The following is a 24,754-nucleotide window of genomic DNA, read 5'->3' on the forward strand; positions in this document are numbered from 1 at the left end:
TTGAGCCAGATTAAATAAATAAATAAATAAATAAATAAATAAATAAATAAATAAATAAATAAATAAATAAAAATAATTGGAAGAAACAACCATATATAGCACTTGTCAAACCTACAACACCATACAAGGTTTTTAGATTAAGCCCTAATAGCTGCCAATGTGTAATAAACCGATCTTAAACATCCCCCGTTTTCCAATAGTTTTCTTTGAATGAGACCAATTAAAAACTGAAAAAAAAGTGTATAACACTGTCATAGGTTTCGAAAGTGGCATGTAAATTTAAACGTCTTACATAATTTTAGATTTCTCGCCATTTTCAAAATCTGGTCATGTGACGGACAAAATAAATATTACAACAACAAAATGTTGGCCATCGTGTGTTGTGGATTCAAGTAAATGGCATCATGCTTGCTTCTTTTATGATCACGAGGTGTATGTGCAAGAAATACTGCATTTTTTGTACCTTTCCGTGGGGCGCCATTTTATGAGTACGGCACATGTTTATTATTTAACCTGTAAAAAAGTGAAGGCATGGCTCAAATCAGCGAGCAGAAATACTTCTATACATGTCCTTCAGTTTGCTCCAACTTTGGTTTGAAAATAAAATCATGAAAACAAATTAATGCATAAAACTCGCAGCTATTGGGGCTTTAAGTTAAGTCAAACCAGAGAACAAAGCCTGTGCTTTCGGTTACCCTACCTAACTCAATTTTTAAACGCGAAAGTGAAAAAGTAATAAAAAATGTTAAATTATGAGGACAACGCAAATCAAGGAGAACTTCAGCAACTGAAACGAGAAGTAAGAAAAACGTTGCCATAGAATATCTGATTATATTGAAAGGATTTGTACTTTGGCCAGCTTTTGTCTTAATGCTCTGTCTCATTCCGTTTTCACTCTCTTTCGTTTTGTTTTTCCTCCTGTATTGTGCGGTGAAGTCTTAGCCTGATGGTAAATCGGACCTCCCTTCACTTTCCATAATTACGCATTCTACCTCTGATATTCAATACTTATCCTTGGAAATCTCTAGTTAAGAAACAAATCTCTCAGCATTTGTTAAATGGAAATAAATAGAAATGTTCATTTCGACGTCATTTGACGTCACCCAAAGGAAGTTTAGCTTAGTCTGCAAGACTGCGAAACAAGTGAAGACAATTTCCTAGATTTGAAAGCTTGACTGATTTCAGAAACAGTTCATTCCCGTCCTACATATGTGACACTCAGAGAAACGATCCTGGGTGCAAACTGTATATAAGCCAACTTAGATTAGCTCGTATATCTCCTTCGGTATTCCCGGAATGTCTCTTAAATAGGCAACTTCTTTTCCGAGGTTTTCCCGGCTTATCTGGACGAATTGAGACCAGTTTGACACTCCACAACGTAGAAACACCTCTGCATCTAGGGGAAAAGGGTGGGGATGTGGAAAAGTATGTAAAATGTTGCAAGGTTTTGACTTTTGAGCCACAGACATTACGTAATTAGAGTCTTTATATGAAAGATGATACTCTCTATTGATAAAATAATAATGAGAGTACTCTGATATTAACAGAGAAAATCTTATATTCGTTTTCCTGAACAACCCAATTCATTTATGCAAAGTGTATTGATGAACAATGTTTTTGCATGGAAGTAAACATGTAATGATGTAATAAATCATCACCAGTAGAGATATTTATTTGCCTAAACTCGTACTTAATCAATGACAGAGATGCTCTTATCATCTCTTGTAAGTCGAGAAAAAAATAATGTATTCATGAAACATAGCTGGCAAAAACTGTAACACATATCTGGCAAAATCAACAAGGTGATGGAAGTACTCACTCTGGCACACTTCCTGCTCAACAAGCGAAAGCACATAATTATCATCTTCAAGATGTTGTAATTCCAGACTATCTCTGGCAGTTATAAAGTAGGCAGTATAAACGTGTGGTACAATATTCCGAAGACGTTCGACGAATTCCTGAGAAGAGAACTATCATATGTAAGTCAACGTCCTTGTTTAAGCTTCGCCTGCAAGATTTCACTCCATTTTTGTCCGGTACGCGTTATTAGTAAAATGTTTGCCGTATGCTTGGATTTCCTCGAAAAACTCTTTGTAAATGTTGCTTTCACTCATTCATCCATCCATCAAATGACATTCATTCAATGCGACTGTCAAACACTCACCCGCAATTCAGAACTGTCTAAACGGACGGACAGCTGGATGTCTATGAGTCTTGCATAGAATACCTCTCACGAAATAAATGCCTATCATACAGTATATTAGGACAGCTAACCAAATGTTAACTCATCGTATTTAAGGTGTAGCATTTCTAGGTAGGTTTTATAGTTCAAAATAGAGTATTTCGGTTAATAAACTCAAAGTACTCGTATACGTACTGTTTGTATAAATTAATTAGCAATCATAAAGTGTGCTCACTTGTCGGCGTGGAGGGACAGCGACGTAAACGCAGTCAATGCCCACCTTCTTCATGAATTGTCCAACAGACTCTGCGATTACTTGGCTTGCATTAGAGAGCATTTCAAACTTACGTAAACATACCTCCATGGGATTACAATTTATCGAATGAAATTCGATCCTATACAACGTGGAATAAAAACCAATGTTGTGAAAATGGCTTTCATATATATATATATATTATTATTATTATTATATATATATATATATATATATATATATATATATATATATATATATATATATATACAAATTAGGCCTATGCATCAAGTACACAGAATATCCATTACTCGAGTTTATACGCATTCGCAATCAATGGGTCGATCTTTAAATCGACGGATGGATCTATCATCTATCTATCTATATATCTATCTATCTATCTATCTATCTATCTATCTATCTATCTATCTATCTGTCTATCTATCTATCTATTAATCATATATCTATCTATTTATCTATGTGTGTGTGTTTGTGTGTGTGTGTGTGTGAGAGAGAGAGAGAGAGAGAGAGAGAGAGAGAGAGAGAGAGAGAGAGAGAGAGAGAGAGAGAGAGAGAGAGAGAGAGAGGAGACAATTCCGTATATAGTATATGCAAGATCACATTGAAGTTTTGAAGCCGGGAAAAAATAATTTGTAGAAAGGCAAAACTACAGTAATTATGAAACCAGATGTGAACTTAATGTGCTTACGTGTTTTACAACAGGTTCATTAGTTGTAGTACGCTTCATAGAACAACCAGATATCTGTAATATCATTATATGTAGCAGGTTTTATCAACTTTCGCACAGTACTCTCAGAGTTAAATCACTTATTACGAAACTTTATTTAATATGCAAATGAGAGGTTTATTAACTTGACACTGCTCAATGCTAAATGGGACAATTAGACATCTATCAGATAAACATCTGTAGCACGTTTCATCAAATTTAATGCTTTTAATTTTGGAGCTATATCACTAATTACATTGTTCATTAAATATGCAAATCAACCCTTAATTAACTTTACACTGCTCAATATTTTATAGCACAATTAGATATATTAGATCAATATCTATTATATAGCAGGTTTGACCAAGTTTGGTGCCGTAATTTAAGAGTTATATACCTAATTACAAAGTTCATTAAATATGTACATAACCCTTAATTAACTCCACACTACTAAATACTTTACAACACAGTCAGATATCTGTCGGATCAGTATCTGCAGGAGAATTCATCCAATTTAGTGCATTTATTTCAGGTTATATGACTTATTACAAAACTTCATAAAATATGCAAATGAGCTATTTATTAACTTGACACTGCCCAATGCTTTTCAGTACAATTAGATATTTATCAGATCAATATCTGTAGCAGGTTTCACCGAATTGGGTGCCGTAATTTCAGAGTTATATATCTAATTGCAAAGTTCATTAAGTGTGCAAAATCGTCCCTTAATTAACTTCACACTAATAAATGCTTTACACCACAATTAGATATCTGTCAGATCAGTATGTGCAGTAGAATTCATCAAATTTGGTGCATTTACTTCGGATTTATATGACTTATTACAAAACTTTATTTAATATAAAAATGAGCAATTTAATAACTTGATACTGCTCAATGCTTCTAAGTACAATTAGATATTTATCAGATCAATATTTGTTGCAGGTATCATCAGATTTGGTGCAGGAATTTCAGAGTTATGTCACTAATTACAAAAGTTCATTAAATATGCAAATGAGCAGATAATTGACATGACACTCTCAGTATCATCATAATGTTCTGAGATTGTCACCTGTGAAAAGTTTCATGAAATTTTGTGCAGTATTTCTTGATATGGCACAAGATCACTAATTCATTTCCCATAGGCCACCACAGTAGCGTTGAGCTCTATTTTCCTATTTTAAAACATTTAGCGGCACAAATCCTCTTAACCAGTGTTAGGCAATATCAGCTTGACTACCGCTGAATTTTTCGTGCGGCAAGTCCACAGAAATTTTGAGATAGCGCTGGAAATAGCGCCCTCAGTGGTGTTTTTGACAAAATTCAGGCTTATTGTTATGATTTATATGGGCCCTAGAACTCCTCATATTACCACCGAATACTTCAGCCATTATTCACAACAGTCTGCATTTTGATTTAGGCAGAAAAATATCTGTACAAAAATACTTGACATTAAAGTTCAAACTAAACAAGCATCCATGCAGGTATCAAAACTTCAAGGTCTGCACTATATTTCTTCCGAACTATCTTCGCCGGTAACGAACCCGGAAGTGAATTAGTGGTCTTGTGCCATAAATGGTGACAGTGTCATTACTGTCTCCATAGGGAAACCATTATACGAAAAAAAATGATATGTCATAACTTCATTGATATGTAAGCCACACTAGTAAAAATCTAATGAGTTCTTGCAAGTAGCATATAGTACTTGTCTACCAAATCTGACTTGAATCTGTTCAGGCGTTTTTGAGTTATCGTGTAAACAGACAGACAGACAGACACAGACACACACACACACTCACACGGACAGACAGACAGACAGACAGACAGACAGACATCGCTATGACATTAGCTCACGTGTGTGAACACGTGAGCTAAAATGTGGTATGAAAAAGTCTCAGAGGCTTCCGCATCAATTTCAATAATTAAGAGTCTGTACTGTTATCTTAATACACATGTTCTCTCTTCTACGTGATTTTTAAAACTTAAAAGTTTAAAGGGAGAACAGCTAAAGCCGTCACCTTTGATGATATCGTCGTTATGTTTGTTCGATAGACAAAACAAACAAATTTTATTATTCTTCCACAATGTCGAAAAATGCGTGCAATAATATCGTTGACAAACGAAATCAAGGTCGGCCTAAGATTATATACACGCTAAGTTGATAATTTGAACAGTAGGCATTTACGAACAGAAAATAAAATAGAAAATGCATCGAAGGCTACAACAAATGGAGCTCATATAATACCTACATTTCACCAGTTCTATTACGCCAATGTATCGCAATATAAGGCTTTCCTCCACACAATAAAGATTTTACACGGATGCCCATCTCTCTGATGTACGCTGCCCTAAGAAAGTATCTGTCTACTTGTTTCAAGACTTCTTCTTCCTTTTCTGTCAGGAAATGCGGTATCTTTCGAGGCCCATGAATGGCAAGGCAGCGAATTTTATCAGCATCCATCATCTCACTTGCAGTTTCTGTCAAATTCCTGTTTTCATGCCTGGTATCCGGCAGGTCTATTCCCCATAATTTCTTGAAATCCATTCTCGCCCTGTCATACTGTTCTCTCTTTCGTTTCTTCGCATCTGTACCACATGAGGCGATTGGAAACTGAACGAGAAAATCTATTCTGGTTCCACACTCATCTATGTATAATTCGGGGGTTACCATGGGTACAACTGCGCGTAATGCTTTGACATCGAACGTTTCATTAAAAGATCTCCAGCCCTTGGTGAATCCTTTGACAAAATGATTGTGGAACGGAATCATCACAATGTTCCGCTTGTGTGTGATAGCGTATGCGATAAGCATACGAAAACTCAAGTAATTCCAGTTGGGACCACCGTCCCAGAGATGGACAGGAAAGAGAAAGCGATCAGATGTGTTTGCCCCTTGCGAGTCCGAAAAGGGTTTGTTGTAGGCGGATGCACTATTACTTTGGTTTGTGACGACTGTTCTTAGTTGAGTCGAAGCCTGGTGAAAATATTAGAAAGTCTAATAAATCACAAAAAACATTTAAGGAAGAATGCACTTTGGGGACAGACACTTTGACTTTCATTTTTTGACGATTCTTTTCCTATCTACCTCTTGTAGGGGGCTCATTTTAAAGCTGTTGGGGTAAGACAAATTTTCCCGTCGTAGTTTTCTCGGAAATCAAAAAAATTTTTTCCTATGGAGTTAACATAGGGATGGCGGCTATTATGAATTTCAAATATTGGTAAATGTAAGGTAATTTCCTTCTCTAGAACCAAACTTTGCACGGCTATTCCTGATTTTATCCTTGATTCGGTAAGAGAATGGTTGAAAGTTTAATTGACGAATGTTTGAGCAAATGTTTAAGTCTTTCACTTTCGAGATGCATACTACCTTAGCGATAGATATAACTTTACGCTTTATAGCCTGCAAAAATAAAGGCAGTGGCCCGATTCCTCGCCACTGAAGACCATTCAGAGTTTGTTTCGAATTATGCACTACTGTACAGTAGGATTAACAATCTTACCTGAAAGGCGAACGCTGACTCATTCCTTCCTTTAGGACGTTCAAACGCTGAGGCTTTCTTCCTTTTTTCTAAGCGATTGGCATTTTCTTCGCTTACATTAATAACGCTGGCTTGCAGTCCATAGCCACGTTGACTGGTAGGACTTTTAGTTATCGGAGATACCAAGCGTTGATGTAGAACAAATAGTTCTGGTAAGGTTAACACCATGAGAATGCCCAGTATGCAAGCTACGTATCGTTTCATAGCTTTGTTTCCTCCCTTGAAATCCATTAAACCCTGAAAAATATGTCATTCCAAAACAGTATTGTAATAAGAGTAATACTTATTTTCAAAATGACGATTAAGGTTAACGCAGTGCGATTGTTATTTTCACCCAGCATAAATGACTTAAAGAAAAATCAAAATCAAAATATGAAACAACACAAAGGCAAAACAGAGCTATTCCTTATAGTGAATCGTTTTTTTTTCGACTAAAACTGGACTAGAAGACAAAATATTTTTGTTTGCAACTTACTTTACAGTGCACTGCAGTTCAACCTTTTCCTCCGAGATTGTAAATTGCATTGTTAAGGACTGGTCGATTTAAGACACACCACATAGATAGGTAGCTGAAGCAGTGAATTACTGGAGTCATCCTGTTTTAAATCTTATGGTAGTGAATCATCGTTTTTGAATGACGTAGAATCCTTAAATATTGAATGCACTTCCAGCTAAGAAATTGAATAATTGGTAGTTTTGGTCGAAAAGAGTAAAATCATCATCGGTCAGATCACAATGCACTCGCCAAAAGGATGCAACAGTATTAACCAGAAAACGTAATTGATAATTAACTTACCTGAAAGCGTTTTACTAATATAAAACAAGGTCATTCAGAATATAAATTTATGCTGATGAAAAAGAAATGATGATGTTACTTGTATAATTGACAAATGCCTAAGTAGGTGTCCAGTTGCGGATTAAGACAATGTACAGAAATTAAGCTAGTATTTAGGCATTCCATGTCGTTGAAGAGAGTATCCTGGTTTTCAAGATGTTTGTGAGGGTCAGTCACTATATCTGTTGTCCCGAGTCAAGTATTTAAGGTTCACTAACTGTCTTCCATCGTCCGGTCCGCACGGCTGGTATAACCCTCTAACCTAGGGTCCCCGACCGAATAAACACCTTTGGCTAGAAAGGGTGATTCGTTTTTACGACTTGTACTGTATACTTATTTAACGAACGCTGTTTCAATGCACAGGATAAATTTTATGATAATATGGTACCTGGGACACACTCGGCATCCTCTCAAGTTTTGACTCACGCAGCTGTAGCGCAAATGATATTCTTTGCACTGCGCATTAACATCATCATGTAATTTATATTGTTAATCCTCTTGTAAAGCCTATGATTAAATATTAAAACATTCTTTCCGACCTGTGATGTTACCGACTTTTATAGAGACCTGTCACTTTATAGCATATAAGTGATTATCTGCTGACATTTAGAATGCGATAGGTTAACATTCACAGCGATTGTAGTTTCTTCATGTGCGTTTGAGTCGCAGACTCCCTGAAAGGTTCTCTTGCTGCAAGACCAAATTGCAACGGACAAAGTAAGTAGTTTATTGTAAAAATCACACAGCTTTTGCTAATATCATGGGGCTACTGGGTATTTTCCTCGATTACCATTTTGTTAAATATAGGGCACAATTTTTGAAGAAGACAGGATGGGAACAATTTGTAATTTAAAATATTAAGTGAGTCACATGACATTATTTTTCATGCTTGCATGATGTAAGGCAATTACAAGGCAATACCCAGGTAGTTTGCAAACTTATTTAGCGGCATAATTGGAGAATTTTCAAAGGTATCCAACAGTGATCTATTTTATTTATCAGGGATCAGCAAAATGTACCAATCAGGTTTTTAAAAATTGGTTTCCCAATCATTTACAATTTACCATCAATATCTAAAATTTTCAGACTGCCAAATTTCAGAACGCATGATTCTCACACCTCTCTTAAAGACATTCCGTGTTGGTTTAGTTTTCTCTGTTTTTTAAGGATGATTACGGCAGACTGCATCTTATTCTGTGTTACAATTACATGCTCTTTAAAAGTGTTCTATTCGCAAACCATGCTGAAATTCCCATGTGTTCATACTGCCTGTACAATATGTTCATTTTTATTGGTGACAAGTGATAGGTGACAGTGACAGGTGATATTTTTTTATATGACATGTTTGTCAACAGTTTCATCTTTTACCCCCTTAAACAAGTATTTGGTTTATCAACAATTGAAATTATATACAGCAAGCTCCAGCCTGGAGTGCATTTAAGATAATAAGATATCAATATACAGCTTGTATTGATATTGGAATTGAATACTTGGTGTTTCAATACATATAATAGGGAGTAGAACAAGAAACTCTGCTTTTCACACAGAACAAAGGTATTGAAGATGTGTCTTTAGATTCAAATGTCAGCAATTATAAAATTGCATTCTGTATAGGCCGTGTTGACGAACTCCAACTTTGGTGTTTTAGAGTGCTTCAGGAAGTATTGACAAAACAGTTTACCAACACCAATAGCAATTTTAAAATGTTACATCCACGGTCTCTTTAAAGGAACAAAGTCGGTCATTTTTCATGAATTTTGTTTGATGCGAGATACTACTTATATTGTTTGACATGTGGAAAGAATTTAAAGAATGGATGACCACGCATATATTCGACCCCGGTTTTAGACACGATACATGAAACCATCGCGAAAATGAAATAATGGTCATAACAATTAATTCATATTCGCGCTGGTTTCATTTAATTTGTCTAAAACCGGGGTCGAATATATGCACGGTCACCCATTTATTCAGTGTCTTTCAACATGTCAAGCAATATAAGTAGTATCTCGTGTCAAACAAAATTCATGAAAAATGCCGACTTTGTCCCTTTAAATGTTTTGAAATGTTTAACTGTGCTTAATAAATAACGTTAATAAAGATGGTACAAAATTAACACTAAACAGGCTGCATACACTGCTGTGAGGACATTCATGGTGTGCCACAAGTGTGTGGCAGGGTCTGAGATGGTACTGGCAGGCAATCTTTTACATTACCTGTAGTATATGACTATATACCCAACTTTCAACAGATGACAGTTGTTTGAAATTTTGCTTGCCTTGTACTTTGCTGTAAGAGTTAAAGGAACTGGTCAGGGCTACGGAGAACCATAGATTTCTTGTTGTGTATATCGAGGACCACTGATCTCTATTTGATAGAAAGTTGCAAACAAACATAATACTATTTGCAACACATATATTCTGAGATAATGTAAAAGTCGCTTTTCTGTTACTTGTATTGTTATTATTATTTATTATCGATCCAGTTGCATATACTGGGCATAATTTAGCAAAATTTTGTTCAGTATATCAATAAGGCTCTTGATTTATTCCGTATAGCATGTTGAGCCGTCCAGTATTCAGCTTGCTAACACAGCCTGTGTATGTCAGTTTACCAGCTACTTAGGGAGAAATCATATACTTTACCAATTGTATGTGGAGTACCTCAAGGCTCCATTTTAGGACCACTTTTATTTCTGATTTTCATAAACGACCTTCCTTTGTGTCTAAATATGTGTAACTTAGACATGTTTGCTGATGATCAAACTTTATGTGTATCTGGAGATGGTATTGATGAAGTTGAAAAAACAATTCAGGACGATGTGCTACCTATCTCTACCTGGGTTAACAACAATGCGATGTCCATCAATACCACAAAGACAAAGAGTATGATTGTAGCGTCAAACCCGAAGGTTAAAAATTTAAAAGAGTCAGATGTAACAATTAATGTATTTATGAACAACTGTGAGATTTCAAATGTTTTCAGTCACAACCTTCTCGGTATTGAGATTGACAGTACTCTAAGTTGGGATAATCATGTAAATAAGTTGTGTAAGAAATTATCTATGAGAATAGGAGTCTTGCAAAGGCTGCGTCCTTTAACTCCTTATAGTGTCCTTATTTTAGTTTACAATGCCACTTTTCTTCTGTTTTCGATTATTGCTGTACTGTATGGAGAAACACCACAAAGAGTAATTTACAAAGAATTTACAGGCTTCAAAAGAGAGCGGCCAGGGTTATTTTAGGTGTTGACATTACAGTTTCTACACGTACACTTTTCTCTCGCCTTCATTGGCTTCCCATTGACTTTCGAATTGATTATTTCATTGCTGTAATGACCTTTAAAATCTTGAATGGGCTTGCACCTGATTACTTACACCAGTTCCGTTATATCTCTGACGTGAGTAATATTACTACCCGTAGTTCTAGTACAGGAATTTATACGCTCCAATTTTCAAAACAGCTACTGGACAGAGATCGTTCATTTATCGAGCCACAACGATTTGGAATAATATTCTATTTCAATCCGAAGTGTTGAAAGACTATCGCAGTTCAAATCTCAATTGCGCAATTTTCGTTTTCAAAAATTCATTAATGAGGGTTCATCACTGGATTAGATGCTTTCGTTGTTTTGTTTGTTTTTTTTTTCTGTTGATGTATAATTAATTACTTTGTATTGATTTGTTGCTTTCTTGACGAGGGCTCTGATGTAAATTACAATTCATTTGTAACTCAGATTACCCTCTATAAATAAAGAGTAATAATAATAATAATAATAACAAGGCAGTATTGCTGAAGGCAATGAGTACTTGGGCCGTGATAGAGAGCAATGGCATGACAACGGCAAAATATGTCTAGCAACTTTTGTGGAGTTTGAGGCAGGGGTTCTTTATTTATAGTGAAATTGCTTAAACTCCTTAAATATTCAAATTACAGCAAATTTCTTTTGTTCTCGATGGTAGATGTCTAATATTTAGATGGGCATATTTAGATTTCTACCCTATAGTTATCCCTATATACCAAAAATCGGACATCCAGCTCTATTGGCTTGCTCAGAATTAGATATGCGCATAATTAATGAGGTACAATATGAGGTGTCATAAGGTGTCCCATCATACCAAATATGAAGGGTGTAGCACTTGTGGTTACTGAGTTGTGGACAAATATATATATTTGAGGTCAAAGGTCATTGAGGTATCGTGACATTTTGTCAAAATAATTGTATTGCTAAGTTATTCCTTTATACCAAAAATCAGACCTCTAGCTCTATTGGCTCGCTCAAATTAGATATGCGCATAATTAATGAGGTACAATATGTGGTGTCATAAGGTGTCTTATCATACCAAATATGAAGGATGTAGCACTTGTGGTTACTGAGTTGTGAACAAATATATATATTTGAGGTCAAAGGTCATTGAGGTCACGTCACATTTTGTCATAATAATTGTATTGCTAAGTTATTCCTATATACCAAAATCAGACCTCTAGCTCTATTGGCTCGCTCAAAATAAGATATGCGCATAATTAATGAGGTACAATATATGGTGTCATAAGGTGTCCTATCATACCAAATATGAAGGGTGTAGCACTTTTGGTTACTCAGTTGTGGACAAATATGTATATTTGAGGTCAAAGGTCATTGAGGTCACGTGACGTTTTGTCAAACAAATTATATTGTTAACTTATCCCTATATACCAAAAATCAGACCTCTAGCTCTATTGGCTCGCTCAAAATTAGATATGCGCATAAATAATGGAGTACAATATGTGGCGTCATAAGGTGTCCCATCATACCAAATATGAAGGTTAGCACTTGTGGTTACTGAGTTATTGACAATTGAGGTCAAAGGTCACCAAGGTCACATGATATTTGTCAAAATGTCTGAGATATCTGCGTGAACCCATGGACTCACTGATGGACTCACGGACAGATATGACTCAATCTATAAGCCCCCTGGACTTTATCCGTGGGGACTAAAAAACTGTGTCACTGCATCCTTTAGGCAATATGAATACGATGAGAAACTAAATCTTTATTTTTCTTGGCCTTATACATGGGAGTCTATGGAGAACTGCCTTATACATGGGAGTCTATGGAGGTGTAAACTAAAAAGTCCTCTAACACGGCCAAATTCGATCGCATTGTGAAACAAATCGACGTGCATCTGTATGGGGTTGGGTACTATTCTTGTGCAAAGTTTGAAAGAAATTGACCTAATGTCTGAGATATCTGCGTGAACGGACGGACGGATGGACTGACATGACCAAACCTATAACTCCCCCAGGACTTCGTCCGTGGGCACTAAAAACAACGCAACAGTTATTACAGCTACACCGGCGGTAGGTTCATATCCAGAGCCCGTACGGTCTGCCGCCGTCACTTGAAAACAATCTCATAAACTGGCCATATGGACAACTGTGTATGGCAGCTGGATACTTGACTTCCCGGAGAAGGCGAGCTGTCACGTTTAAGCTCAGGATTATTTGTCGATCAAATTTCAGTAAATTTACCTTACCTAGATGAAATTTTGTCTAAAGGCTGAAATTTCGCCGAAGTTTGACAAAATTGCATCGATTTTTCAGGTTCATATCCGACATTTTTGAGTTTTGAGTGCAGACACAAATAAGTTTTGAGGCAACATGGCTGCGACCCCATGTTGACCCCTAGCCCTGCGTATGCTATGTGCTACAGCTAACACACAGCATCGTACGCAGGGCTAGCGAGAGAGTTGCCGACATCGACGGTTATTTACGAGAAGTGAATAAAAGATTGTCATTTTTGGAAGTGATCGAGTAGCTGAGGTAGGCTGGGATACGACTTGGGCCCAAGAACGCTGAATTTCGGCAGTAATTTGGCTTTTTACGTCAAGTCCCAAAATGGATTTGAAGTCACCGACCCTACGTACGGGTCTTTGCAGGGCTGTGGTGAGCGGGGCGATTAGCTGTAGCGGAACACACAGCATCGTACGCAGGGCTAGTTGACCCCAAGTGAAAATGTGTTCGCGATCAAATCTTCCTGTATTTTTTTCAGAATTTTCGACAAAATCATTGCTTCTTAAATCTTTTGTAAAATATAAAATACTAAAATAAAAATGCGATGTGCCATGTCTCCAGATTTCTAAAATATCGTTCGTTGACCGTTCGACGGAATACTCATTTCGCAAACTTGTGACGCAGTTGAAATTCAATACTGACCGCCAAATAATCTTAATGAGACGAGATCATTCTAGACATCCTCCAAATTATCCAACCATTCGCGTTAGAGTTCAGCTCGCTCAGAGTATCATAACATTCTTCGGCCTTCGTTTAGATCGACCCTAATCTCTCCCATTTAGGAAATAAATACACAAGCTACCTTGACAAAACTTCGTGCACCATCCAAGACCAAACGCACAACAAATCTGTCTTGACGTCATCATCTCCTTACATGGTAATCGGCATACCGTATTTTTTAGCAAAGGAGACACAGAATACGTCGGATAATTCAGTTCCAAAACGTATTACATTGTGTGATGTTGTCAAAAAAAGGTAATGTTACTTCAGTGGTATAAATTAGAAAACACAAAAGTTCAAATCAGTTTATTTTGGACTGGCTTTACCCAACATTTCATATTGTTTATTATGCCAGATTTGACCACGTGCTTACTGGCGACCCCTTTACATGCAAATTTTGTGTCAAATGGTGTGTTCTCCTGGAAAAACAAACGTACGATTTCTATATGAAGGAGGCGAAATTTGCCCTCAACACTCGAAACCACCCCTTTATGGGGTGTACCTAGCTATTTTAACGAGCTTCTCGAATCTGCAGCTCTATTTCGAAATGATGGTCTGGTTTTCTCAGCTCAAGGATAAGTGTTCTCCATCGCTGTGGGCATTACTATTCTCAACTGGGGTACAGTTTCCAGTCGTAATGTTTTTCATTGTGTCCGGGATATAAAACCTTTCCTTTTTACACTTTTACTTTGATTAACACTAGTCCACATCTTGTCAGCGATTAAACATGTTTCAAGTTTAAATGTTAAATTCTGGTCTCGAGCCCTCTTGTTCGACCAAACTGAAATTACCCCTCCCACTTTGGCTCGTCCAGTGGGTGTAGCAAGGGTCGTGCCATCGCCCAGGAAACGGAGGGTGCATTAATTGTTGCATTTCGATGCACATTTTGATTATATTCAGAAGATTTTGTGGCAAAAACTCAGATAGAGAAGCATAATATTCACATCTCACTTATTCAAGACTGGCTGAGAGCAGCACTTCCATTCAGTTAACATCATTACGCCATTTATTATACCAAGAAAGATGAAGCCAAGACATTTTGCCCTCCCTGGTCTCAGCCAGAAATGGTTATACCTTACAGAGTTTTTTCCCACGGAATGAAAACAAATGTACTTGGGCTGAGGCCCAAGTACAATAATAATTTGTATAATAAACAAATGAATTTCAATCATTGATAATAGTATATACATACACAGGTTTTGTTAACAAGTTGAATATTGTGTGTTCAGCAAGCTGTAGGGAGATAGTAAGAAACTGTAGTTGATACATTGAATAGGGATATTGAAAAAAAAATTATCAACCACTAATCTTTACGGCCCGGATACGGGTTTTACGGACGGAGGTTGTACGGCGGTACGCCGTTCGACCGGTCTAATTGATAGGTGTATATCGTAACGGGATTGCAAATGGTTGCAAATATCAAGAATACATCACATTATGACAGAAGTAATATTTAGGAATTGTTTTGGAACATCGGAAATGCAGGCCACAATAGGGCTATCATCTTACGTGAAAGACATGGACTGACTCATTCTTTTCTTTCTTTCTTCCTATAAATCGAACAACGCTCCAGTTTTTCGCTGTCTATTTGACAGAAACATTGCCATTAATATTAGTAATTACGATGGTAAGGTTCTGCTTGTCCAAATAACAATAGTTATGGATTAATTTATGTTAGTGGCGTCTTTATTCAACGGGTGGTTTATTTATTCATTTTATAAATCTGTCGCCCATCAGTCAAAAGCACGATCACAAGAAGGGTATCCAGTGCCCTTCACCCAATTAAAAGTGAGGGGTAAATTGCCTTACTCAAGGGCATAACATTGTGTTAGAGTCTTAAACTCACCATCTTCCCTAAGTGAGTCCTTGAGTTCGTTATTCGAACTCATCACCCTCTGACAGTGAGACCAGTACCCTGACCACTGCTTCATAGCGCCCCAGGTATGCAAATGTTGACGTACACTCTATTGTATCGTTAGTGGCGTACAAAAAGATTACTTTCCTACATAAATCGCATTTTCAGCCCAATGGGTAATTAGCAACCAAGTGTGTAAAGTAAATTTATCTAAATTATATGCTTTACGATAACCTATGAAAATAAGATGGCTATTGTAAACAAAACCGATGTGTGTCACAACAAATTTTGAGAGGTTGTTGAAGTGTGGCCATGTGAGGGAGTGGTGCACTGTTTAGTCCCCAGGGACATCGTCCAGATGGACTTATAGGTATGGTCATGTCCATGCGTCCGTGCGCCCGTCTGTCCGTTCACGCAAATTTATGAGAGATGCCTTGAGCAATGTCATTCAAAGTTGGTACAAGGATTACTCCTTATATCATATAGACAAAAATATTTGCACATCGATTTGTTTGCTGATACGATCCAGTATGACCACCACGCGGCCATTTACTATTCTTTTCATGTCCGGAGCCATAACTTAGACATGCCTCATTCGATTTTATTCAAAGTTGGTACAAGACCATTGACTTATGTCATACATATGCTTGCCGATTTGTTTAACGATACGAGCTAATATGGCCACTCGGCGGCCATTTTGATATGGTTTTTTCATCACCGGAGCCACAACTCAGACATGTCTTACACAATTTTATTCAAAGTTGATACAAGAACAATGATATATGTCGTACATATGCACTTCAATTGGTTTTACGATACGATCCAATATGGCTGCCTGGTGGCCAGTTTACGATTTTTAATGACTGAAGCCGTAACTCAGACATATTCCAACTGATATCATCCATGTCATACACGTGTACATCAATTTGTTGCGGCCATCTCGTAATGATTTTACATGTCAAGGGCCATAGCTCAGACATGTCTCAACCGATTATATTTAAAGTTCGTACAAAGACATTGACCTATGTCATAGATGTGCACATTTATTTGTTTCCTGATATGATCCAATTTGGCCACCAATAATTGGTAACTGCATTACATTTGCATAAGACAAAAGTACTAGTCACCTGTAAAATGTGGCTTTAGCTCACGAACAATTTTGCAAAAGTCATCAAAGTGGCACATATTTTTCACCCAGAATCACCTCACATAAATTGCTACAGGGGTCTTGTCCATGCCTCCTTGCGTGTATGAATGTGTGCGTCCACCCGTTCATACAGATATCTAAGACATGCCAGATCAACTTTTTAACAAGTTTTTTTTTATTGAGGTCATCAAAATAGTTTACATTCTCAATAGTGGGAGGGTACATACATGTCTATTACAAAAACTACAATGCAATGACATCAATAAATGCCAGTCAAGAATTCTCAGAGACTATGTGCATATATATTTTCCAACTACATGTAATAAATTCACTATATATTGCGGTTCTAGGAATAAGAGTTGTTAGAATACCAACCCATTTTGTTGTTGTGTAAAGTCAATTTGTTCTTTTTGACCGCTAGAAAATATTCTACTTTCTGTATCTTTTGTAGGAATCTTTTGAAAATCAGATGATTTGGTTTCTGATTTTCAAGCTTTGCCAGATGAATATGACGTTTGGCAATCAAAATTAGAACCAATGCGGAGAGGTTCTAATCTCAAATTAGTATTCGTCTCGCACTAGGAAAAAACATTGAGACCAACTTTACTACCCCATAATATGAGAAAACCATCCCAGAACTCTATGTAAATTCACAGTCATAGAAAATATGTGATAATGTTTTAACTTCCTTTTTACAAAAAGTAATTTTATTCGAAGAAATCCTTGGTGGTGTCATGTTAAACAGAACACTATCGGTAGGTAGAATGTTACGTAGAAATTAAAACTGGAATTCATGGAATTTGGTATCGATTGTGACCTTGTAAGGAAGAGTAAAAAGATGAGACCAACAGTCAATACTTGTATTAAAAATATGATTAAAAATTCTTATTTCGGAGAAACAAAATGGTAATAATGGATATTTTGTTATATTTCTTGCAGTACGCACATTTATTGAAATATCCATAGATCCGACTTTCAAAATGATCTGTTGATCTAGCAGAGTGAAATTCCTGATGGAATCATTGTTCTTCTACTTGCTTGGAATTGCTTTCATCAAACCAAACCATTAGATCAAATTCCTTTCAAACTTAGTACAAGGATAATACACTATGGCATACATATGGCGTCCATGTACTTGGGTGTGGCATGCTTATTTGCATAATTAGTGATTTTTTGAAAAGAACTCTGTTTCTGGAGTGACTGTGCCAAATTTGATGAAACTTTGAATAGATGTTGGCTACACAGAATTCTAATAGCACACAATAAAATATGCCAGTATTGAATCAATTAACTGCTCATTTGCATATTTGGTGAAGTTTTGTAATTAGGGTGATATGTCTTGAAATACTTCAGCAAATTTGATGAAACTTGGTACAAATCTTAAGCACACAGTCCTACGTTAGTGTACAAAGACACTCAGCAGTATTATCCTAGTTAATTGCTAATTTGCATATTTAATTAACTTTCCGAATTAGTGTGCTGTGTCCAGAAATACTGCATCAAGTTTAATGAAACATTTTATCGATGTCGATCTGAAAGTAATCTAATGCTGTGTGAAGATAATAAGAAGTATCATGTCAAGGGATTGCTAATTTGCATAGTCGATGAATTGTTATATTTAGTGCGATGTCTAGAAATGCTGCATCAAATGTGATGAAATGTTGTACAGATGTTGATCTTCCAGTGATGTATTGGCATGCAAAGATATGTAGCAGTATCATATCAGTTAATTTCTGATTTACGTATTTAACGAATTTTCGTAATTAGGCTAATATGAAATTTCGTACAGATGTTGAGTTCACATTGCTTGAACAGTGCATATAGACATGAACCGGTATCATTTTTAATTAATTTTGAATTTTCATATTTAACGAACTTTTCTAATTAGAGTGATATGTCCAGAAATACTGCATCAAATTTGATGAAACTTGGTACAGATGTTGTTCCCAGCGGTATCATTTATATTCATTGCCAATTTGCATACTTTAATGAATTTTTATTTTCGGCTGAATGCCCAGAATTACTACATCAAACTACATGTAATATGGGGTAGGTGATAATCTGTTAGTGTTACAATAGGATCCTGTCGGTTAATTGCTAATTGACTGATTTAATGACCTTTTGTAATTAGGGTATCAGCTCAGATTGGTTATGCGTTTTCACCATCGTGGAACTCATTCTCGGTCATCAAGCGCCATCTGTTTCGCAGTATTTTTAATCACAGACCCAATTAATGACCTGGGCTGTATCCTCTCCGAGGATTGTATACAAAGTACCAATAAACAAGTGGGAACTGTGTCATCAAAGATGACTTGTTTGTTTGTAATGAAAAATCTGTAACTTCATATCCTTTAAACGGCGGAATTCAGTTTCCTCACGTCTAAAGATGTACGCGGGAATACCCATACAATCATTACGTAACAGTTTTAATTATGATGTTCAAATAAAATGAGAAACACACTTGTTTAGGACTTTATATTAATCGTGTCCATTAATCCATTCCGTTCCTTATTGGTTGACAGTAAAAAGTGTAGTGGCGAAGGATGACGTTCAAACTGTAAAACAGTCAGGTGCAGTCAAAGCACAGTGTAGGCCTGGCATTATGAATACGTTTAGTGCCTGTTTAATAAGACAGCTAGAACAATGTGGTATCATAATAATGGAATATTTATAGGTTTCAATCGCTTATTGCTTGTGTGAAAATCAACGTTTACGTAGCTCATCTGTGGTTCCACTGTCGTAAAGCCAAAAATTCAATACTAACAACACTTTCAAAATGTTCCGATTATTTTACAGGATTTGATTTGCAGAATGAAAAGAGAAAAAGCCGTTAAACGAATAGTTGCTTGGATACTGGGCGTTCTTATAATGGCTTTTTATACAAACGTCTTGTATCTCAGAGTAGTACAAGCAAACAGGAACAAAGAATGCAGACCAATCTTATTACTACAATAAGTGGAAATGCCACCAGTCAAATAGAATGCGACAAGGCGAAAGACACAAAAGTTGATCAGTTTAAAGAAAGCAATGAGTCAGTCCATGTTTTCCAGGTAAGACAGTGACTCCTGTTGTGGTCGACATTTCCAGTTTTTTAAAACGATCCCTGAATATTAGCTCTGCCACAATGTGAAATATTCTGGATATTTGGAACCACGTGCGTGCTCCCGTTACGATGTATACCAATGAATGAAATGTATTTTAATATTTATGAGTGTGTTCGAAGTAAAACACTGAATATGTAAGGTAGAGAGATAGATTGAAGAACGTCACATGAATGGAAAAAGACTGGAGGATAAAAAAGTTGAGTAACTTCAAAGGGATGGCCTGACAGAAAATGTATGATAACCTTGACCTACTGTAGATTTGACAATTTTTCACCCAGAATCCAGTTCAAGGAAGCGCAGTCGAGAGTAGCCAAAGTACATTGATTCCAGAAAAGCCTTCTTTCTACTCGCAGAATACGAGCACATCTGATCATCGGTATCTCTTTCCTATCCATTTCTGCGAAGGAGGGCCGAATTGGAATTTTCTGAGTTTTCGCATGCTTGTGGCATATGCCATCACACACAACCGGAGCATTGTGACGATTCCTTTTCGTAACCACCATTTAAATAACTTCACCAAATTATGGAGATCTTTTGAAGAAACGCTGGATATCAGCCAATTACGAAAAATCGTACACATGGTTACCCCTGAAGTGTATATAGAAAAGTGTGGCAGTACAATAAATACATTTGTTCAGTACCCAATTTCAACGCTACCTGAAATCTCTAAGAAAGACAACAGGCGCCAGTATGAAAAGACAAGAGATATTGTGAAAGAGTTATGGGGTATAGATCTGCCTGATACTAGTCATAAAAACAGAACTGTGACGGAAACTGAACAACAGATGATGAAAGCAGATGATATCCGCTGCCTTGCCATCCATGGACCTCTGCAGATACCACATTTTCTGACAGAAAAGGAATTTGGAGTCCTTAACCTCGTGGACAGCCATCTTCTTAAGGCAGAGCATATCCGGAAAATGAGCGCTTACGTAATATCTGCGTTATGTGGTGGCAAGCCTTACATTGCCTTACATTGGCGTAATAGAACAGGTGAAATGTAAGTATACTTGACTTACTAATCAACTTATCACTTGATTTGCATTTATTACAGTTGTTAACGCTGGAATAAAATGTCCAAATATAGAGATAATTTGTGATGGACGTTATAATGATAGCATTCGCCCTTAAGATGTTGCAAACAGATCTGCAAAACCTTCGACACGTTTCCATGCATTCATGCCATCGTCTGGGAGAGGGTGTTGGGGAATTTGAAAACGAATATCACTTCTCCCGTTAGCTATGAGTAACTAATGTGCTTATACACAGCATAATAAATATACAAGCAACACTCATAAATGGGCAATCAAATGCGCATATCAGGATGTCCAGATAACACTAAACATTGAATAATCATTTTCTTAGCTTTTAACTTGCGTTTATATATATATATATATATATATATATATATATATATATATATATATATATATATATACACACACACACACACACACACACACACACAGTCAATTACTATTGATTACTATGCAAATTAGAAGATTTTCTCAACCTTGCATTCAAGGATTTCCGACAATGTCATTTTTGTCGACGTCTGGTAAGAAACCTTTGACTAGGTCATTGTGTTCATTGTGTTGGCGATGAAAATATTCTTAGCTTGTTGTCTTTGTAAAGAAAGAGAGAACAATTTTTACTTTTGTTTGTGACAGGTACGAATAGTAGTTTGGTGTCATTCAGTTTGCGATAAACCATTATTGACTTGCAATGAGTAGGCAAGTCACATATCCGTTCCTAAATTAACTTTAGCTAGTTAACGTTTCAGCCTACTGCCTAGATCAACCTGTATAGTGTTTCAGTGGTAAAAAAGAAACTTTTTCAAATATTATGAAACCTCTTGCGAAATATTTATCTGTGGAATCGTGTGTATATAAGGTTTAAATGATTTTGTGTGACTGTGTTTACATATTTATTTACAACATCGTTTTTCATTCCTTATTGCAGGATAGAGTTTCATTCGATCTTTTGTAATCCCATGGAGGTATGCATCCATAAGCTTGAAATGCTTTCTAATGCGAGCCAAATCATCGCAGAATCTGTTGGACAGTTTATGAAGGACCGTGGAATTAACTGTGTTTACGTCTCAGTGCCACCACGTAAGACAAGTGAGTAGACGATAAGTGAGGATATGAAATTTGATACAAGGTTGAAGTAGGACTACCACGAATCTCAAGTTGCTACAACGAAAATGTAAAGAGAAAAGCACGAGAGATAAACGTTAAGGCGGCTTTCCTTTGACACTGTGACTGTTTTTAGTGTAATAATTCAAGCTATACAAAAACTGTTTATGATTTTCTTTAGGGTAAATTCAAGCGTACAAAAACGTTTTCTTTGCAGAATAGTCAATATTCAAAAGACGAAAACGTTCAGACAATGTGAACATCATACGAGCAATGCATGTCTTTTGTTTCTTAAACTGAGAATCGTTTCGTCTCAGGAATTCGTCGAACGCCTTCGGAATGTGGTGCCACGTGTTCACACCGCCAACTTCATAAAGTCTCTTGATAGTGAAGAACTTCGTAGTCAAGAAGGCGATGAATATATACTGTCCCTCGTGGAGCAGGAAGTGTGCGTTGGTAAGTATACTAATTTTACTAAACAGATTTTGCTAGTTATGTTTTGCCAGTTGTTTTGTTATAGTATTGTGCTGAATTCCATAATAACGAAAGAGGTAATTTCTCTTCAGATTAGAATAAGGTCTGCTCACCTTCTCTGAACAGAGACCTCTGTATTCCATAACATTGTCCGTAACAATGTTGACATTGAATGGTTAATGTCATTCATGTAATCATAGACCCTTGAGAAATGATGTAATTTGAACATTCGTCGCAAGAGAGAGACAAGAGGAAATGCCCCTGTAAAGCTAAAAACTTCTTAGATTTGTCGTTATTTTGAGTGCAGTTCGTAAATGACTCGGTGAATATAACTCTAAAGATGGCATTGCTAAATTATAAGGCACTCGTCCTTGCAGCTTGCCATCTGTTAGAAAGCGTGTCGAATATTATGGCTAGCTTTAACACGTTTCATAAAAGACCATAAGATTAATAAAGAAACAATGTTTCTGGCATAATAAATTGTCATTATCTTGTTTTCTCTATTTACTTACCTAGGAGCAGAAGTATTTCTACGCTGTGCAGTGTCGAACTGGTCAGAGTTCGTGAGGATCAGACGAGATAATACCGGAAAGGAAGTAGCCTATTTGAGAGATCTTCCTGGTGTACCGAAGGAGATATACACTCTCATCTAACGTTCTCTCAAGTAATATTTGTACTCATGGTCAATCCTTGTAATAAGGTGTTATTTATGCAGAGAGTTAATAGTTATTTTGATGTATTATCATAAATGTCTTTCAAAGCCTCGAAAATTCGTTTACAAGTTCTATAATTTAGAGTATGTATTTACTGAACCTTGCAAACCAGATTTCCCATCTCGAACATTTCTGTAACATTGATTGATTAATCAAAATGGCATAATTAAAAGAGGAGTACATAATTGATCTGAAAAGACTCTTGTCCTTTTCAAATGTACATCTAACACGATTGGAACTAATTTGGGATAATTGGATTGTGAATGTCGTTTTAATCTCCAAATGTAAGCTCATCTGCTTTTCTTTTTAAATTATGCACTTGTTTTTATGAGTAATTTGTAATATTGCAACATTCAACTACAGGGTATCTAACACCTTTGAGAACTTTGCAAAATATGAAGATCCAAGTGTCCCAAATTAGTTCCAATCGTGTTATCTGGTCATTGCACGAACGCTGTTGAGAGGATCGCATGATATAATTACCACAATGCCTTGAGCGCAGAGGTATAATGGATAACGACACTAAGCTTTAAAGGAAAGGGTCGTGACAAGAGGAAACCATTTAAATTTGGTCACAGGCATCAAAAGGACAATTTACACTTCAAGACTATTGACGACAGCATTTGTTTAAGAGATTTGCCACATTTTAGTAATGATTTTGAACGATGATTTTAAGGGGACAATATTACTGTTTGGTGATATTTATAAAATGGCTATACTTAGTGTGAGTCGCCATTGATCCTGTCATGCCTATCCTTTCCTTTCACTAAAAAATCACTGCATATGAAATAAAGACAAGAGTTCTACTGTGCATGTGTTTGCCTTCAGTTACTCTATGTTACGTAAACCACAGTTATAAGCGCTATTTGATTATGGTTTACCTAATAACAGTAAGGCTTCTTTACAAGTGGCAGCTGTGAGTGCAAGTCAGGCAGTTGTTCAGCAGTCGACATTACACTACATTTTCAACCATAGGCTGTTGATGTAAAAACACATAATTGTCTAGTGAAATCTTATTATTGGTGCTTTTTCAGTCATTATATGAATAATCATGTCGGCATTTTTTAATGTTCAGAAAAAACAAGTCTGAGAGTTTCATTGTAAGGTTGGATAAAATAGATTTTGCTGTTGATTGCTCCTCTCCTCTCAAGATTCAGTTGATCCAGGATCCTTGGAGCCACAGGATTGTTCTGCTGATGTTGGATTCGAACTTTTCAGAATTTTACTGATAGTGGTTTAAGCCATGATATGTCGCCCTTTAAAGTGCTGATTATTATCATAAGACATAAACTACACAGACAGATACTTTTCATTAGCAAATATCAAAGATATCCAAAGCTGTTCTGAGAAAATTGCCTAGTGTATAAGAACGCACAACAATCCCTAGAATTAGTCATAAGATCTAACAGTTGCACGTGGTTGCCGAATTAAGTCCAACTACCCGCTGCAGATGGTTAGGAGCAACCCATGGCTAGTAGAACGTAAGCATGTTTCGTTGATTTAGATGTAAAAATGCCA

At 36.5% G+C, this 24,754-nt stretch overlaps 2 protein-coding genes across 2 annotated transcripts; one reads left to right on the forward strand and one right to left on the reverse strand.

Moving 5' to 3' along the window:
- Window positions 1–461: 461 nt before the first annotated feature.
- LOC139145287 (uncharacterized) lies at window positions 462–7,951 on the reverse strand. The gene is made up of 6 exons (XM_070716334.1): window positions 7,495–7,951; window positions 6,660–6,935; window positions 5,409–6,133; window positions 2,418–2,577; window positions 1,820–1,958; window positions 462–1,396 (listed from the first exon to the last, which is right to left on the reverse strand). The coding sequence occupies exons 2-6, from the start codon at window positions 6,927–6,929 to the stop codon at window positions 1,260–1,262; spliced, it is 1,431 nt and encodes a 476-aa protein (XP_070572435.1). The 5' UTR covers window positions 6,930–6,935; window positions 7,495–7,951; the 3' UTR covers window positions 462–1,259.
- A 212-nt stretch (window positions 7,952–8,163) lies between these two features.
- Window positions 8,164–23,433, forward strand: LOC139145288 (uncharacterized). The gene is made up of 6 exons (XM_070716336.1): window positions 8,164–8,250; window positions 19,604–19,857; window positions 20,190–20,911; window positions 21,874–22,034; window positions 22,367–22,505; window positions 23,040–23,433. Exons 2-5 carry the CDS (start codon window positions 19,735–19,737, stop codon window positions 22,432–22,434), a joined length of 1,074 nt encoding a protein of 357 aa, XP_070572437.1. The 5' UTR covers window positions 8,164–8,250; window positions 19,604–19,734; the 3' UTR covers window positions 22,435–22,505; window positions 23,040–23,433.
- The last annotated feature ends 1,321 nt before the right edge of the window (window positions 23,434–24,754 follow it).

The sequence above is a fragment of the Ptychodera flava genome, chromosome 12 (assembly GCF_041260155.1).
Source record: "Ptychodera flava strain L36383 chromosome 12, AS_Pfla_20210202, whole genome shotgun sequence".
Lineage (NCBI taxonomy): Eukaryota > Metazoa > Hemichordata > Enteropneusta > Ptychoderidae > Ptychodera > Ptychodera flava.